The following is an 18,702-nucleotide window of genomic DNA, read 5'->3' as shown; positions in this document are numbered from 1 at the left end:
ATTCCGACAACACACATTTGTTGGAGGAAAATTTGAGAACATGCTAGCCAACATTTGTTGGCGGAAAGTCCGACAATCGTCCGGCAGATTCCCCCCCCAACAACCTCACATCCAACATTTCCCGTCGGAAAATCCGATCGTGTGTATGAGGCTTTACCCCCTCCCCAGTAAGACTCCTTTCCCACTAGAGCGCTTTTCAAGCGTTTTAGCGCTAAAAATAGCTTTCAGACTGGGGAAATGCTCTTGCAGAACGGGAAAAAAAGTCCTGCAAGCAGAATCTTTGGGGCGGTGCGGGAGCGGTGTATACACCGCTCTCAAAACGCCCTGCCCATTGAAATTAACGGGCAGCGCCTGCAAACTGATTCAGCAGCACCTGCAAAGCGCTTCGGCAGCGCCGTCACGTGACCCTTTTAACCCTTTCTTCGGCCACTAGCAGGGGTTTAAAAGCGCCCCTCTAGCAAACGAAGAGGCCCTGCTATAACAGCGGTACCGCCCCAGTGTGAAAGTAGCCTTAAGCTCCATACACACTATCAGATTGTCTGCTGATTTTTTCCTTCAGGTTTACCAAAACCATGTAGTGGAAGAGCCTGCCTGATTGCATACACATTGAAACCCCTAAGGTTTGACCTCATATTATACGGTTTTGGTAAATCTGATGGAAAAAAAATCAGCAGAAAATCTGATAGTGTGTATGGGGCTTTAAGGAACTCCGATTGGTCAGCTGGTGGCAGTTGATGGGCGTTTAGCCCTAAATTGGCTAAAAAGAGGCAGCCTTCCGTTACCGACCTTTCTTGGTTTCACCGCCGGACACCATCTTGCCTTCTTTGCTTTCCTGGTTGATGCGATCTTTCTGCTTCTTTCTGTTGACGCCATCTTCGGTTCCACGCGTCACCTTTCTCTGCCCGGCGCCCTCGGCAGGATGGGACATCTTCTGCCGCTTGATGGAAACAAAGGGGCCCCCAGGGTCTGTAACGGTGTCTGGGTCAGGGTTCGACGTTTTCTACCTGGGCCAGCTATCTTGGCGACTCTCTGTGGGTAGACGCTCCGTCAAGGAAGAAATAATCTGCGGAGAGACAATGACAACACTCAGTACTGTCATATCATCAAAAGCAAGAAAAAAAGAAAAAAAAAAACCTGTCTAAATAGTCTAGTCTACCTTCAGCTGGCCATACAGAAGGTTTAGACCTTCTGAAGATGTTCAAGAGCAGCCCTAGGTATGAAACCTTGCACTGCCAGAGCATTCATGTTCATGCTAGAAGTGGAAAGGAGGGAGGCGCACACAAAAGAATACCTGCACCAGTGGCTGTACCCGTGTGTACTCCCCTGATCTCTTGGCTGAAGGTGCCTACAGGTGCCCAGTGACCAAGGGCCTTCAGGCTGCAGCTGAACAGCAGGCAAACAGGTGAAAGCAAAGACGACTAGACAGACATATGAAAAGGAGAGGTCTACCTGCCAAGCAATTTGTTCTCCTGCCCATCTAGTCTTAAAGCGGAGTTCCACCCTGAAATTTTTTTTTTCAGAATTGGACTCCTCTAAACCTATTAAAAAAAAAAAAAAAAATTTGAGGAATTTTTTTTTTTTTTTTTTTTTTTATATATACTTACCAGAATCACCCTGTTGCTATGTAGTCCTCCTAATCTGCCACTTCCTGGTCCGCGGAGCTCCTCGTCACTTCCTCCCTTGCCTGCGCACCTAAGAAATTATGTGTCGTCATTTCCCAGGAGTCTGTAGGCAGTACTGTGATGTTGCCATAACAACGGGACGGGACCTTCCTCCTCCGTCGCTGCCCGTTGTTATGGCATCTTTAGAAAATCGGGGGTACGGCCGGTGAATTGCGCATGCGCGAGAATGAGAGGTGCATGCTGTTATCCAGCATGCTATCCAGCAAGCACCTCTCCAAAGCTAACACAGGAAGAGATATCGATTGGGCTTCACTTGCCCACAATGATGATGTCAACGGCCACAACAGAAGGCAGAAAAAAAATTCAGTGAGATATATTGTTTTTCTAAATACATAACATGCATTGTATAATAGTTTTTGTACTTAAAGCGGAGTTCCACCCTAAAGTGGAACTTCCGCTGATCGGATCCCTCCCCCCCTCCGGTGTCACAATTGGCACCTTTCAGGGGGGAGGGGGGTGGAGATACCTGTCAAAGACAGGTTTTTACACCCACTTCCGGGCATAGACTCCCGTGGGAGTCTACGCCATTTCCTGTCCTGCCGCGCTGTCTGCTGGGACACACACGGGTCCCAGTGACAGCGCGGACAATTCCTATTGCGCTGCGTGACTCGCGCATGCGCAGTAGGGAACCGGGAAGTGAAGCCGATTCGCTTCACTTCCTGATTCCCTCACCTAGAATGGTGGTGGCAGCAGCCGAGCGATCGATCGGCCTCGGCTGCTGGCATCGCTGGAACCCGGGACAGGTGAGTGTCCATTTATTAAAAGTCAGCAGCTGTAGTATTTATAGCTGCTGGCTTTTAATATTTTTTTTGTAGGTGGAATCCCTCTTTAATTAGTAATAATGATAGGATCAAAAAAAAAAAAAAAAAACCCTTCCATATACCCAGTGAAGTGACTGGCCTCAGGGGACACAGAGATGAAACAAACCCTCCTACATATGTTGTACCCGTTTATCTACAGTCTTCTCTTCAGCCACATGCTGGATTTTAAAACTTTTCTAAAAGTTCAGAAAAAAGATTTGAAGTTACACTCTGCAGAGCTCAGTGAGGAGAGCTCTAATGAGAACCGATTGGAGGTAAAGGATACACCCCCCCTCCACACAGCAACAGAGCTGTCAATCAATTGGAGGGGCCTCCTCGGTCACCAATTTTCTCTTGGTGTCAGGAAAACTTATCAGAAGTGACTCATACTGATAGGAGGATGGAGGTAGAAGACAAATAACACTGGATCTGGATTCACTGTAGAGCAGAGGTCTCAAACTGGTGGCCCTCCAGCTGTTGCGAAACTACAAGTCCCATGAGGCATTGCAAGGCTGACAGTTACAAGCCTGACTCCCACAGGCAGAGGCATGATGGGACTTGTAGTTGCTCAAAAGCTGGAGGGCGGCCAGCTTGAGACCCCTGCTGTAGAGGGATATGCTGCTTTGTTTATATTTCATGTCTGAGGTTTACAACCACTTTAAAAAGAGGAACTGCAGTCTGCTCACATAATTTGTAATAAAAACATCTTTGCCATTCTGAAGCTTCCCTCCAACCACTTTGCATATTATTTTATATCTACTCTACTGTGATTCTGTACTTGCCAAATATGCGGCAGAAATCTCCCTCCACTGAGTCTGGCTGCAGCCATTTTAACTGTGGGCAGCTGAAGCTGCTGCCTGTTCACTTCCTGGAATTACACAAAACACAGAGGCACAAACACTCACACACCCCGCCCACAGTGGCGTGGGAGTGGCGTAGACCCCCTGCGGGAGTCTATTCCTAGAAGTGGGTGCAAATGCCTGTATTATACAGGTATCTGCACCCCCCACCCCCCTGAAAGGTGCCAAAATGCGACACCGGGGGGGGGGGGGGGGGGGGGGGGGGGGTTCTAAAAAGCGGACGTTCCATTTTTGTGTGGAACTCCACTTTAAGGACCGCCACACACAGATATACTTGCGGCAGGTACTTAAATTCATGCAGTGGGTCTGGGGTGCGCGTGCCGCCAGCGACCTGCTCCTGCTGTTACTGGACACAGCGGTTGCTGGCACACCCGCGATTGTTCATTGGAGAGGCAGAACGGCAGTCTGCCTATGTAAACAAGGCAGACGGCTGTTCTGTGAGAGGAGAAGATTGAGAAACACAGATCTGTGTTCCTCCAGTCACAGCACCCACCCTCCCTGGTTAGAAAGCACTCCCTAGGTGCACACTTAACCCCTTTGATCACCCCTGTTAACCCCTTCCCTGCCAGTGTCATTAGTACAGTGACAGTGCATATTATTTAGCTGTATTAGTATCACTAGTCCCCAAAAAGTCTCAGTTAGGTATCTGATGTGTCCACAGCAAAACCGCAGTCATGAAAAATAAATAAATAAAAATCAATGGATTGCCGCCATTACTAGAAAAAAAAAAAATTCTTAAAAATATCCCATAGTTTGTAGATTCTTTAATGCTTTTGCGCAAACCAATATATACACTTATTGGGATTTTTATATTATTATACACTTATTGGCCTAAACGGATGAAGAAATTAGATTTTAGAAATTTGATTTCCACATCAGCCAAAAAAAAATAATTATTTTAAAAATGGAGTTTGATTCCACTTTAAAACAAGCTCACATTTGCAACAGTAATGGAGTGAGGGGCAAGTTGATCATCAGTGGGAGGCAATTCTTTTCATAAGACAACCTGTGACTTTACCCTAAATAAGCAAAGTGAGAGACAGAATACACAAAAAAAAAAAAAAAAAAAAAAAAGTTTAAAAAAAAAAAAATAAAAAAAAAAAGAAGAGGGAGGATGGGTTTTTTTTTTTACAAGTGATTACAAAAAAAAAATTTAAAATAAAAATAAAAAAAGCCAGGAAGCCCAGTATGGGGAAACAGCAGACCCCTTGGTAGTGATGTACCAAACTCCGCAGCCAACACAAGGACTTTGCATGCATAAGGTTGCTGGGGTATCCATCCCGATAATCTTTGGTATTACATTAACCATCCAGAGTCTAATCATCGCAGACACAGATGTGGTTTGGGGATTACTCGGTCGCCATCTGTGCGGCACAATGAGGAATAGATTTCCGCTGAAGGCACCAGGCTGCTGTCAGTGCTAAGAAAAGAGTTCAATTACAGCCCAATAATAGGCCTACCAAGGAATGAAGCAAGAGGCAGCCCAGAGAGCCGCACCGACAATGGAAATGTAGCCGGCATGTTTGTTCATTGTGCAATTCAACACGGTCTTTGTTTTCCATCATTAAAGCGGAGGTCCGCCCTAAAATGGACCTTCCGCTCATCGGAATCCCCCCCCCTCCGGCGCCACAATCGGCACCTTTCAGGGGGGAGGGGGGTGCAGTTACCTGGATAATCCAGGTAACTGCACCCACTTCCGGGCTAGCTCTCTGCGGAAAGGGGCGTACGTTACGCCCCTTTCCGCAAGCGCCCGCCCCCTTCAGCAAGTGCCCCGCTGCCTGCTGGGAAACACACAGCTCCCAGAGGCAGCGGGGACCGTCCGGATTGCGCCGCGCGGCTCGCGCATGCACAGTAGGGAACCGGGAAATGAAGCCGAAAGGCTCCATTTCCTGATTCCCATACCCAAGATGGCGGCGGCACGAGCGAGCGATCGGCTTCGGGTGCCGACATCGCGGGCGCGCGCTGGACAGGTAAGTGTCACTATTTAAAAGTCAGCAGCTGCAGTATTTGTAGCTGCTGGCTTTAAAAAAAAAAAAAAAAAAAAACGCGGAGTCCCGGTGGACTCCCGCTTTAATATATAGAACCATCACTGTTTGGTGTTGTGTATTTTTAAAACAATCCCATCATATATATCTTTCAGTTCTACCGTAAAGAGAGGAGCCCCGTCCCGGTCTACTCCCGATTCTCCGCTTTCAGAAGATATAGAATGTTTTGGGAATTTTATGTCATCTTCAGGCCTAAAATGTGGCTATAATGTGCAAAAAAATAATAAACAAAAAAAAGTTAAACTTAAAGTAAAACTAAAGGCAAAACTATTTTGTTTGAGATAGAGTGGAAAGGGATTAGAACTCCTATTATGTTTTTATTGCCCTCTGTGGCCCCCCCCCCCCCCCGAGATTATATATTATATATACATACATATACACACACACACATACATTCTGCATCTCTTCTCCCCTGTCAGGACAAGGATTTGTGCTTTTACACACACACACACACACACACACACACACACACACACACACACACACACACACACACACACACACACACACACACACACACCCCCCATGCTGGTTCTTGTGCGCGTCTCCTGTACATATATACGGCGGCAGGATGGCTCTCCTACACAAATCACCATTTATGTACGGCGGTTCCTTTTAAGAGCCATAAACAGACAGGCCGCCCGCTGCACGCCGGGGGACCCAATGCACGTGGCCGGCGGTGATGGCGCCTGCCTGCTTATGGCTCTTTAAAAAAGGAGCCGCCGTACATATATGGCGATTCACGCAGGAGAGCCATCCTCCCGCCGTATATGTACAGGAGCCGGGCACGAGAGCCAGCACAGGGATTTGTGTGTTTAAAACACACAAATCCCTGTTCTGACAGGGGAGGAGATACAGATCGTCTGTTTCTTCTAAGTGGGAACAGCGATCTGGCTCCTCCTCTAGTCAGTCACATCCCCTACAGTTAGAAACACATGAGGGAACATATTTAACCCCTTGATCGCCCCAAGCATTAACCTCTTCCCTACCAGTGAGTTACACAAAAAAAAAAAAAAAAAAAAATCAATCTGTACATTTTTATAGCTATGATCGCTGTATAAATGTCAATGGTCCCCCCAAAAAAAAAAAAAAAAAAGTGTCAAAAATGTCCGATCTGTTCGCCACAATGTTGCAGTCCTGATAAAAATCGCGGATAGCCGCTATTACTAGTTTAAAAAGCCATAAAAATCTCATAAATCTTTCCTCTTTTTTTTTTAGACGCTATAATTATATATATTTATTATTGCCCAAACCAATTGCGATTTTTTTTAACCAAAAAAGTATGTAGAAAAATACAGATCAGCCTAAACTGACAAAGACATTTTTTTTTTTAATTTGGGGATATTATAGAAAAAAAAAAAAAAGCTTTTTTCCAAAATTGCTGCTTTTTTTTGTTTATAGTGCAAAAAATAAAAACCGCAGAGATTATTGAATACCACCAAAACTGAGCTCTATTTGTGGGAAAACAAACTTATTTGGGTACAACGTCGCACGACCAGGCAACTGTCAGTTAAAGCGACGCAGTGGCGTTATTGCAAAAAATGGCCTGGCCATTAAGGGAGTAAATCGCTTTGGGGCTGAAGTGGTTAAATGTAAGGACTCATTCTTGCTGGTAGTTCTTTCTTTAATCTTAAACTTTAATATTTGCAAACAAAATGAAGATTTCCTATTTAGAATAATAAGAGGTCATGTTAGTTAACAGCGATATCAGAACAGATTTAATCATACAGTTTGTAGTGTACATAGATTTGCAAAACAATGGGATAAAGGAATATTCCTGAACTTTCTTTTATCTCATGGTTCCTGTGAAATGGTGTAAATGCATTAATGCAGTGCATGTTATGTTATCTCAGCTTGCAGAACTTGGACTCATTGAACGAGTTTACAAAAAAAATTTAAATATTGCAGAATATACAGCCTCATGCTACATAATATAAGCTGCATTTCATGCTGAATAAACTAAATTATTAAAAAGTATTTTAAATAGAAAACTAGGTTTTTTACTCCAAAGGCATTTTCTTAACTAGCCTCCTCCTTCTGACTGGATGTTCGGGAACGTCCTTCAGAAGGAGGGGGATCGCGTGCGTGCCTGCGCAGCGCTCGTGTCACCCGGACACGGCGCATTTCGGATCGGCAGGAGGGCTCTGTGATTGGCCCTTCTAATCACACGACGGTCGTGTCAATCACAGCCATCATGTGATGTAAACAAACAGGCAGTTGCTAGGCAATCAGCTCTCCTCTCCACACACGGAAGTCGTCGCTGAGGAGAGGAGAGCAGATCGCTGCAGCCGGCTGATGATGCACATCTGTACATGATCATTTGCGTACATATACCCGTGATCACACAAACCAATTATACACTTAACGGAATTTTTTAACCAAAAACATGTAGCAGAATAAATTTTGGCTTAAAGGGGTTGTAAAGGTAAATGTTTTTTCACCTTAATGCATTCTATGCATTAAGGTGAAAAAACATCTCACACTGCCGGCGCCCCCAGTCCCCCCGTTTTACTTACCTGACCCCTCGAAAATCCCGCGCTCGCCCCCGCCGTCCTCTTCGCCGCTCAGCCTGGCCGCTGATTGGCTGGAGTGGATGGATTGAAAGCAGCGCAGCCATTGGCTCGCGCTGCTGTCAATCACATCCAATGACGCAGCGCGCCGGGGGCGGGGCCTTGTGATACAGCGAGCGGCTATAGCCGCCGGCTGTATCACGGGAGTGCGCCCGCAGTGCTTCTCACCAATGCGAGGGAGCTCGCATTAACGTGAGAAGCACCTGCGGGAGGAAGCAGAGACAGCCGCCGAGGGACCCCAGAAGAGCAGGTTCGGGGCCACTCTGTGCAAAACGAGCTGCACAGTGGAGGTAAGTATGACATGTTTGTTATTTTAAAAAAATAAAAATTTTTACTTTACAACCCCTTTAAATTTACGATAAAATTAGATTTTATTGGATTTCTTTTAAAATAGAAAGAAAATCGGTTTTTTTTTTCCCAAATTTCCGCTCTTTTTGCACTTATATTGCAAAAAATAAAAAACTGAGTCGTGAATAAATACCACCAAAATAAAGCTCTATTTGTGCGAACAAAATGATAAAAATTTGGGTACAGCGTAGCATGACCGCGCAATTGTCATTGAAAGTGCGAGAGCGATGAAAGCTGAAAATTGGGCTGGGAAGGAAGGGGTATTGTAGTGGTTAAAATAAAATCCGATTTTATTTTTTAAATCATCGATTTTTATCCACCCTGCTTTCTGCTGGATATTACTGTCATGAAAGCAACTGATGCTCTCTCTTTCAAACCCCGGCCTCCCCTTTTATTTTTAGTATGGGTGTAATAGGGACAGTACGGGCATTTTCACACTAGAATGCCATGCAGAAAATCTGCATTCTGCGACAGTTTTCCTGCACAAATAGTGCGGCCCTTGCGATTTGCGGCGGGCGTCAGTGCAAAGTTAATGACGCCATGAAAGCAGGTTGCAAAATGCAGGGCGTTTGCCTGCTCCATATCGTATGGTACAAATGTACCATGTGATCCGGTTGCAGTGCATTACCAAACGTAGTGCATGTACTACTTTTGGTGCGGTGCGATTTCAGCTTATTTAAAATGAATGGGCTGATATCGCACTGCACAGAACTGCATGTGAATCACACAGGAACCCGCAGTGCAGTTCCTAGTGTGAATGGGCCCCCAAGAAGAAATAATTCCCTTATGGGGTCAAAGAAAAAAAAAAAAAAAAAAAAAACAACACACACCAACTTTCAAATAAATTATATATATATATATAATCATTTTTTTCTCATTGAAAAAAAATTTTTTTGCCTTGAATTAGGCTGGCATAAAGCAACTATAAAGCGATATAAATAAAAAATGTATAAGAGTACTAAAGGGAGTTTTGTACATTTGGCCGGCCTTTGTCTTTGAACAAGTATTATTACACACCCTAAAGAAACGACAGAGCAGAAAGTGTACAAAGCTTTATTATACGTCACTCTGGTGAGGCAACAGCCACCGCAAAAGCAGCCAATCGCAGTCATCTCTATGCAAAACTTATAGAAAACAAATCAGGGGCAAAAACTTTACATTTTCAAACAATTCACATAAAAATTGAGCAGTTTTTGTTCTCCATTACCAACTATTCCAAGTTTCAAAGGTGCCCTCTAGTGTTCAACACCCAGATTTAAAGCGGGATTCCGCTCTTTTTTTTTTTTTTCTTACCTGTGTCACAGGTGGGCGAGTGCTACCTTCGATTGGCATCCACGTCCGGCGTTTTTTTGACCCCCGGCGCGACGAATCTTTTCCTCGGAATGACTTATAAAAACCTGCTCTGGCGTTTTCCATTTTAACTGTGGGCGTCTGAAGCCCACAGGCATTTACTTCCTGGTATATGATGACGTCTGGCTCCCAGCATGCTCCGCTCCATCTTGCACATGCTCAGTGATGTTTCCTTGCTTCCTCGTGTGTAATGGCAGATACAGCTGCCTGCCCACTTTAAAAATGGCAAATTCGTACACGCCCTCGTCATAGGCACTACAAGTCCCAGCACTCCAGAACCTAACACCGCACGTAGCTCAGCATAGGCACTACAAGTCCCAGCAATCCAGAACCTAACACTGCACGTAGCTCAGCATAGGCACTACAAGTCCCAGCAATCCAGAACCTAACACCGCACGTAGCTCAGCATAGGCACTACAAGTCCCAGCAATCCAGAACCTAACACCACACGTAGCTCAGCATAGGCACTACAAGTCCCAGCAATCCAGAAACTAACACTGCACGTAGCTCAGCATAGGCACTACAAGTCCCAGCAATCCAGAACCTAACACCACACGTAGCTCAGGATAGGCACTACAAGTCCCAGCAATCCAGAAACTAACACTGCACGTAGCTCAGGATAGGCACTACAAGTCCCAGCACTCCAGAACCTAAGACTGCACATAGCTCAGCATAGGCACTACAAGTCCCAGCACTCCATAACCTAACAGCACACGTAGCTCAGCATGGTTATTTAAAAACTGATACCAGGTAACAAGGGAAGTATTAGTGTTGTAACGCCCAGTGTTTGTGTTGTCTGCACAGTCACTTCCGTAACATTATGTGATGCTGTATTGCCGAACATATGTTGGAACGCACGGCGCTAGTGTTTGGAACGCACGGCGCATGCGAAGTACGCAATTTCTTCACTTCCGTTGCATTCTGTGATAGGCAGCAAAATGTGACACTACAGAAATCTCGCGAGATTTTGCAATTTCATTGTCCCCCATGGATTCTTGGGAAATTTCCCAGGGACCATTGCGAGGACGATAGCCACGCCTACTCCCACGGGAGGAGAACCCGGAAGTCAGCTGAAACATCAGAAATAAAAGGTAAGTAAATAATATTTTTTTTTTCAGGGTTCGTTTAGGTAAGTATGCCATCTGTTGATTTTAATAACATGAACTTTCCTTTTTAGGTACCAAACCACTTTAAAATTTGGTTCCAGGCCCCGATTCACACTCATGTGGGCTTTCGTTTGGGCGGGCATGGCAGCCCATTCATTTGGCTGCCCAAAAAAAAAAAAAAAAAGAGAGAATATCACCAGCGCGCCAAGATCTCCAAAATGGGTCCAAATCTTTATTCCGTGATCACATGGTTGCAGCAAATCGCAATATTTAGGAGACACGCAGGTCCTCTGTTTTTTTTAAGTATGTGATCATCACTTACACATGAGATAGAGTGTGTGTGTGTGTGTGTGTGTGTGTGTGTGTGTATGTATATGTATATGTATATGTATATATATATATATATATAACACACACACACACACACACACACACACACACACACACACACACACACACACACACATTTGTTTTAACAGAAACCATAGTGAATACAATTGTTATTGCAATATTTTATTCACACAGGTCTTTCAAATCTTTTTTTTGGAAGAAATACACTTCCATGAATTAGAAAAAAAAATAAAAAAAAAAAAAAAAAACCCCACACAGTAAAGTTAGCCCAATTTTTTTTTTTTTTTTTAAAACACTTTTATTGCTGTCGCATGGAATGTAAGGAACGTAAATATTCCCTGTGACAGTAATAGGCGGTGACAGGTACTCTTTATGGAGGGATCTGCGGTCCTTTGCCTGTTTTAAAATGCTGTCTTTTTTTTTTAATCTGGCGCCTTTAAGTCTTCCGTAAACCCGAAGTGATATCATGACATCAGATCTGAGTTACCAGATCTGAGACCTGATCAAAGCCGGTTCCGGCTTTGTTCAGGTCTTCAGCCAGCTGGCAGACGTGATGGCTGGTCGCTCGGGCCTCTTGGAGGGACGGGAGAGCCGGGGCAAGCATTGGAGGGGAGGGGGGGGGTTGATGTTCCGCTTTAATCGGTTTAAGTACAAAGTAGAAAAATAACATACGATTTTATATTTTGACCTTTTAATCACGGCCTATAACTGAATGGCGGCCGGGCGGTGGTTTCATTATCCTGACTGGGCGTCATATGACATCCAGCAGGAGGAGCCACAAGGGTGCGGAGTGATTGGTAGTGCGGTGCCTCGGGCTAACTTTACGGTTTAGTTTTTTTTTTTTTTATCTATTAAAGTGTATTTTTTTCCAAACAAATTGCATTTGAAAGACAGCTGTGCAAATACAGCGTGACATAAAAATATTGCAACAGCAGCCATTTTATTCTCTAGGGTCTCTGTCAAAATTGTTACTGATTAAAATTTTCGTGTTCGATTAATCGACTACTTTAGATTAATTATAACGCACATACAGATCCAACTACTTTTAGCTGATCTCCTTGCATTGCAACTCTGCATTAGTCAGTGGTAAATGTGGTATACACTATATACAATCACCCGACACTAGTTAGTTTCCACAATCCATGACTTAACTTCACAGTTCACACAAATACGTTTTAAATTCAAACTGTAGCACTGACGCAAGTCATTTTTATTAAACTTTAAGAAAAACGTAGAAAGTTCGTTTAACTTTAATTATAAAACTTATCTAGTATATTGACTGGCAGTCACTTTATAGTCAGGCAAGTAGGCATCACTTTAGCCAGTCACGCAGACATACCAGAGTGTGAAGTCATCAAATTTGCCTACACTTAGCTCACTGAACGATCCCACTTAATCACATCCATATTTACCATCACTGTCCAGTGATGTCACGGACATCGACATCACCGGACTCCTCCCCCCTTCCCTTCGTTAGCAGATGGAGGCACTTGGGGAAGGGGGGGGAGGAGTCTGGTGACGATGTCTGATGTCACCGGATCGAGAGGTGAATACCGATCAAAAAATTAACGATTAATCGAGGAATTAATCTTTAATTTTCCCAGCCCTAATAAATTATATATATATATATATATATATATATATATATATATATATATATATAATGGTTTGGTGGTTCCAAGTAATGTTCTTTTTTTTTTTTTTTTTTTTTCTAGAAGATTTTTAGCTTATAAGCAACAAAATGTCAGAAACATGTTTAGTCTAAGTGGTTAAACTGCCCTCACCCATAGACAGAAGTTTATTCCTTTGATCAAAGAACAAAATGTTACAATGTTTCTCTTTATCTTGCCTGAGCAATGATGTGATCAACTTGGCAGACTGCCTGTTTATTTTTTTACTTTTTTTTTTTTTTTTTTACAGCCATTGGCTTGAGCAGAGAACTTTGCAGTGAATCGAGGAAATGCTGTATTAAGATCACAAGGGAGGTTGAATTGCGACCTCGATTCTTTAACCATTAAATCATGCAAGCTCTACTAGGACGTAGACTCTTTACCATGTGATAAGCTGTGTCCAATCACAGCTGATCACATGCCAGTCCGTTCCCACCAGGGATGCCAATCCGTGCCCACCAGTGCCGCTCATCCGTCCTGCCCCATGAGTGAAGGAGAAAAACTTATTTATAATATTTTATAACAGAAACAAAAAGAAAAAAACTTTCAATTTTTTTTCCCCCTCAAAATTTTCAGTCTTTGTTTAGCAAAAAATAAATAGTGTTGATTAAATACCCCCAAAAGAAAGATCTATTTGTGGGAAAGAAAATGAAAAAAAAATAATAATCTGGGTACAGTGCTGCGCGACCGCACAATTGTCATCCAAAGTGCTGAAAGCTGAAAATTGGCCTGGGCTGGAAGGGGGTGAAAGTGCCCGGTATTAAATTGGCTACGATACCCTTAAAAAAAAAAAACAGCAAATATCTCAAATGTAGGAACTCATAAGAAGATTTATAAAATAGTACTTACTATAAGCAATGACAATCTGCACAGTGCAGTAATCAGAAGTGACTAAAATTCAGTTCACCGAGGTTACATCATTAAAAGTTAAAGGCAACCAATAGCAAAAGGTTACTGCACCTTGCAATGCTTATTAGATTAAGTCAATTAGCTTATATCCCTGCAGCTGCCTCCTCTAGTGACACAATATGTAAGAAGTCACGTACACAAGGATGAGCCAAGGTCTCTGGCAGATGTACAATACAAAGACTGACATCCCATCGTTGTCTGATCCGACTCCACTGACCACCAGAGTCTTTCCACTTTAATAACTACACCTGCATCCTCCATGGCCTTGTTGCAAGTTTTTGTGTAGTAGAGAGAGAGAAAAAAAAAATTTATATATATACACACACACATATATATACATACATACATACACACACACACACACACACATACACACTTTTTATTTTTAATATCGTTAAAAAAAAAAAAATCCCCCTATTGGATTATTTTTCAGTAGTTTATTTTCATTTTTTTCCCTGGTTCTCCATCTCTTCTCATTCAGGTGATAATTATGAGCCCCGGCTCGTGAAATCTGCACATCACATATCCCAGGAGGCATCGGCTTCCACACCGTACAAATGCAGGATGATGGGCCTGGTGCACATCGGAGGGCTGCCTGAGCCCAGAAATGACAGCTGACTCCTGATGACACCAGAAATGATGGGAGGTGTGGCACTCTGTGTGTAGCAGCCAAGCTACAGATTTAGATTTTCTAGGCAAGCGAGTAGCTGAATTCAGGATTAAAAAAAAAAAAAAAAAAAAAAAAAAAAAAAAAATTAAATACTAAACTAAATTATTATTAAAGGTTGGGGGTAGTGTTATGAAGTTCCTCTAAAAGGTGGCCATACATGGATAGTTCTTTGACCAGCCAGCCCAAAAAGGGGGGGGGGGGGGGGGACTGAAGGATTCCCCCATCCACACATTCCTCCCAGCGGGACTCCTCTGCTATCAGAACACACTGATCAGTGCATTTAAAGAGCACCTGTCATTTCAGATCCATCATGGCAGCGCCTGTTAGCGGGCGCCCACTCACCTGCTGCTGCCACATCCCTCACCTTGTTGTGTCACTGCCGCATCACCAGCTGTCCCATTAAAGTGAATGGGACTGTGGGAGAGTCAACGGTGGGTCAGAGGAGGAGCCAACAGCGGGTCAGAGGAGGATGAAGAAAGAGGGGGGTTCCAGCACTCTGAATAATGTGATGTCTAGGTGGATGGTACAATGGTAGCTTTAAAAGCACATTTACATCAGTCAGTGTCATTTAAAACAAGGTGGCAGCCATCCTCAGAGGGAGTTCATTACCTCTGTTAGCAATGAATGTAGAGGAAGGGGGGGGGCAGGACAGAGGAGGAGCCGACGGCCCGACAGAGGAGGAGCCGACGGCTGGTGTTGTGCCATATAGTGTCCGGCCATCATATAGCGTCCGCCCCGTACTGCGCATGCGCAGCACGGAGCAGACGAAGCTTCGGAAAAGTTGAACGGCGCCTGCGCCGTGAGTGGAGGTGGTGAATGAATGAAATGAATGAAATACTTATATAGCGCACAATGCGAACTGAATCGCCTCTAGGCGCTGTGGCGAGCTTTGATCATCTGCTAAAAGAGGAAGGTCTTGAGTTTTTTCCTAAAAGCCAGGTGATTTTCTTCCAGGCGGATGTTTATTGGTAGAGCATTCCATAGCCGAGGCCGTTGGACAGCGAATCTCCGATCCCCCTTGGATTTATACCGGGCTTTGGGCACGAGGAGGAGGTTTTTGTTGGCTGATCGAAGACTGCGGTTTGGTGTGTAATGATTTATTTTCTCCATTAGGTATTGCGGAGCTTCTCTATGCACGCATTTGTATGTGAGGCAAAGGGTCTTGAACGTGATCCGATTTTTTACGGTTAGCCAATGTAAGCTCCTCAGTGAAGGAGAAATGGATTCCCAGGGTTTTTTCCCTGTTATCAGCCTTGCCGCCGTGTTTTGGATCAGTTGTAATCGCGCAAGTTGATATTGTGGTAATCCTATGTAAAGCGAGTTTGCGTAGTCCAGTCGTGAATTAATGATTGTTCCAACTACCACTGCTTTGTCATTCTTTGGGATAAAAGGGATGAGTCTGCGAAGCATGCGCAGCAGATGGTGAGATCGACTGACTACTGCTCCTATTTGCGCATCCATTGACATTTGTGCGTCTAAAATAACCCCGAGACTCTTGGCTTTGGTCTTTGGGGAGATAGTCTGCCCAAAGACGGTTGGTGGAGACCAGGAGGTTTTGGTTGCGGGCTTATGATTTGGGTGTAAGATAAGAAGCTCTGTCTTTGATTGGTTCAGCTGGAGGGAGTTGGTGGTCATCCAGTCCTCTATTGATTTGAGGCAGTTTTCAAGTTGTTGTTGGTGATCTTTTTTTCCATTGATCCGGAAATAAAGTTGCGTGTCGTCAGCGTAAGAGTGGAAGCAGAGATCTGAGCATCTGATGATTTGAAGGAGTGGGCGAATGTAAATGTTAAAGAGAACGGGTGACAACGGAGAGCCTTGAGGGACTCCGCAGGTGACTGCCCGAGTTTCGGAGAGGAATTTTCCTAGTTTCACTGTCTGTGACCGATTTCCTAGGAAGGACGCGAACCAATGGAGATCTATGTCTTGGACTCCGGCTACTTCTGTGAGGCGGACGAGTAGAGTATTGTGATCTACTGTATCAAACGCTGCACTTAGGTCTAGCAGTACGAGGAGACACGGCTCTCCGTCATCTGCCGCTTCGAGGGCGTCATCCCAAATCTTGAGGAGAGCTGTTTCTGTTCCATGACCCGGGCGGAAGCCTGATTGCAGCGGGTCCAGGAGTTTGTGAGTATCCAGGTGAAGTTGTAGCTGATGTACTACGGCTTTCTCCATGATCTTAGAAATGGTGTTGAGGCTTGTAATTGGCCTACGGTTGTTTGGATCCTGAGGGTCCAGGTTTGGTTTCTTGAGTAGAGGTTTGACGATGCCTTGTTTGAGGATGCTGGGAACAATCCCTTCGTGGAATGATCGGTTTATGAGGTGGGTTATGGTTGGAGCCACGATGTCGGAGCATTCTTTCAGTAGTTTTGTGGGGATGATGTCAATAGGTGAGGTACTGTCACGCAGTTTATTAATGATGTTTTTTGCGGTGTCTACGGTAATTGGGGATAGTGAAAATTTTGGCGGTTGCGGTATGTTGGTGCGGACATCCTCTTTATGTATTTGCTGGCTGAGGTCGGATGTTTTCTTCTGACAAATTGTTTCCCTGATGGTTTTGACTTTATCGATGAAAAAATCTGACAGTTTGTCACAGTAATCCTGGGATTCGCTTTCTGGGGGTTCTAGGCACACCGGATTCATTGATTGATTAACCAGTTTAAACAGTTCCCGTGGTTGGTTTGCGGCCGTTGAGATTGTATATGAGAAGTGGTCCTTTTTGGCTTTGAAGATTGCTTTCCGATAATTCTCTGTCAGACCTTTGTAGTTAAATAGGTTTTCCTCGGTGGGATTTCTTCTCCATGTTCTTTCCGCTCTTCTGCGTTCTTGCTTTAGTACGGAGAGGGAGCTATTAAACCATCCAGCATTTTTCTTCCTGATGAGAGCTCTGCGTTTTGGTGCTACCGAGTCTGCTGATTGCAGTAATGCCTTGTTCAGGGAGTTGAGTGTTTCCTCCGTAGAGTGGTTTAAGGTTATTGTAGATATTTTTTTGAACAGAGTGGTTTTGAAGGCTTCAGAGTACAGTTTTTTATGCGATCTGGTCCAGTGCGTTGTTACAGGTTTCCGTTTTGCGTTGGTGATGTTGGTAGTGATTTTGAATTTGATGGCGTGGTGATCCGTCCATGGCAGAGTTATGTTGTCGCATATGTTGACGTCGATGTTCTGTTTGAAAATGAGGTCCAGGGTGTGTCCTGACCCATGCGTGGGAGTCTTTATCAGTTGCTGTAGACCCAGTTCTTCTAGTTGATTGATGCAGGCCCCACCATCCAAGCGGACATAGGGTTGTGAATATTAGAGGGCCCCTCACAGACGAGCTTCGCTCGCCACGCTTCGGGCTCGGCTTCGCTGCGCTCGGCTCTTTCATATTCCTACTCTATGGAGGAGCCGACTGCCGGACAGAGGAGGAGCCGACTGCCGGACAGAGGAGGAGCCGACTGCCGGACAGAGGAGGAGCCGACTGCCGGACAGAGGAGGAGCCGACTGCCGGACAGAGGAGGAGCCGACTGCCGGACAGAGGAGGAGCCGACTGCCGGACAGAGGAGGAGCCGACTGCCGGACAGAGGAGGAGCCGACTGCCGGACAGAGATGACAGTTGCTCTTCAAAATTTATGGATTTCAATCAAATCCACCCTGATTTCTTTTTACTAGTAATGGATGCGGTCAGCAACTTTTAGCAGGACTGCGATAGTGCGGCGAACATTCTGACACTGACACTTTATGGGAACCAGTGATACCAATACAGTGAACAGGGCTAATAATATGCACTGTCACTGTACTAATGACACTGGCTGAGAAAGGGTTAACATCAGGGGAGGTCCAAGGGTTAAACATCCGCCTAACTATGTGTAAAGCGTGTACTGTGATGTGCTTTTACTAAGGAATGTGTCGGTTTTTATTCCCTGCTTTGTAGAGAAACAAAAACCAGCAGTAGAAGAGAGCTTGGCGTTGTTTACATACAACAAAAGCTCTCTCAGACAATCAGCGGGACCCCAGCCATAAATTATTGGCCGGGAACCGGTGATTGGCATGTGCTGGAGCCAGTGACTGCAAGGCCTGGGTGGGCAGGCACACACACACGGCGCCCCCCCCCCCCCCTTACCCGGAAATGCACAAGCTTGTGTATAAAACTCGATAATGGAGGCAGAATATGGTTAGGATTTGTGCACTAATTTCACCTCTGCAAAAGACAATAATCACCAGGACAAGGTTGGTGTTAAGCTCAAGAGGTTTAAACTGCATCTTATTACATCATCCCACAAAGCGCACCTTGGAGGGAGAGAGACGAGAATAATAATGTCACGATAATATATTCCTGATCTGAGCCCTTTGCTTGTAAATACGAGG

General features: G+C 44.6%; 1 protein-coding gene across 1 annotated transcript in view; it reads right to left on the bottom strand.

Moving 5' to 3' along the window:
- Window positions 1–1,093, bottom strand: part of USP19 (ubiquitin specific peptidase 19) — a gene marked incomplete in the record, with an annotated part of 118,715 nt that extends 117,622 nt beyond the window's left edge. Inside the window, 1 exon segment of the mRNA XM_077451658.1 lies at window positions 787–1,093. Within this exon segment, the coding sequence (XP_077307784.1) occupies window positions 787–928 (142 nt within the window).
- Between the last annotated feature and the right edge of the window lie 17,609 nt (window positions 1,094–18,702).

This window comes from Lithobates pipiens, unplaced genomic scaffold, assembly GCF_037356315.1.
Source record: "Lithobates pipiens isolate NorthernLeopardFrog02 unplaced genomic scaffold, aLitPip1_a1.2 Scaffold_23, whole genome shotgun sequence".
Lineage (NCBI taxonomy): Eukaryota > Metazoa > Chordata > Amphibia > Anura > Ranidae > Lithobates > Lithobates pipiens.
Note: the sequence above shows the minus strand (reverse complement) of the source record. Positions and strands in the feature narration are given on the sequence as shown.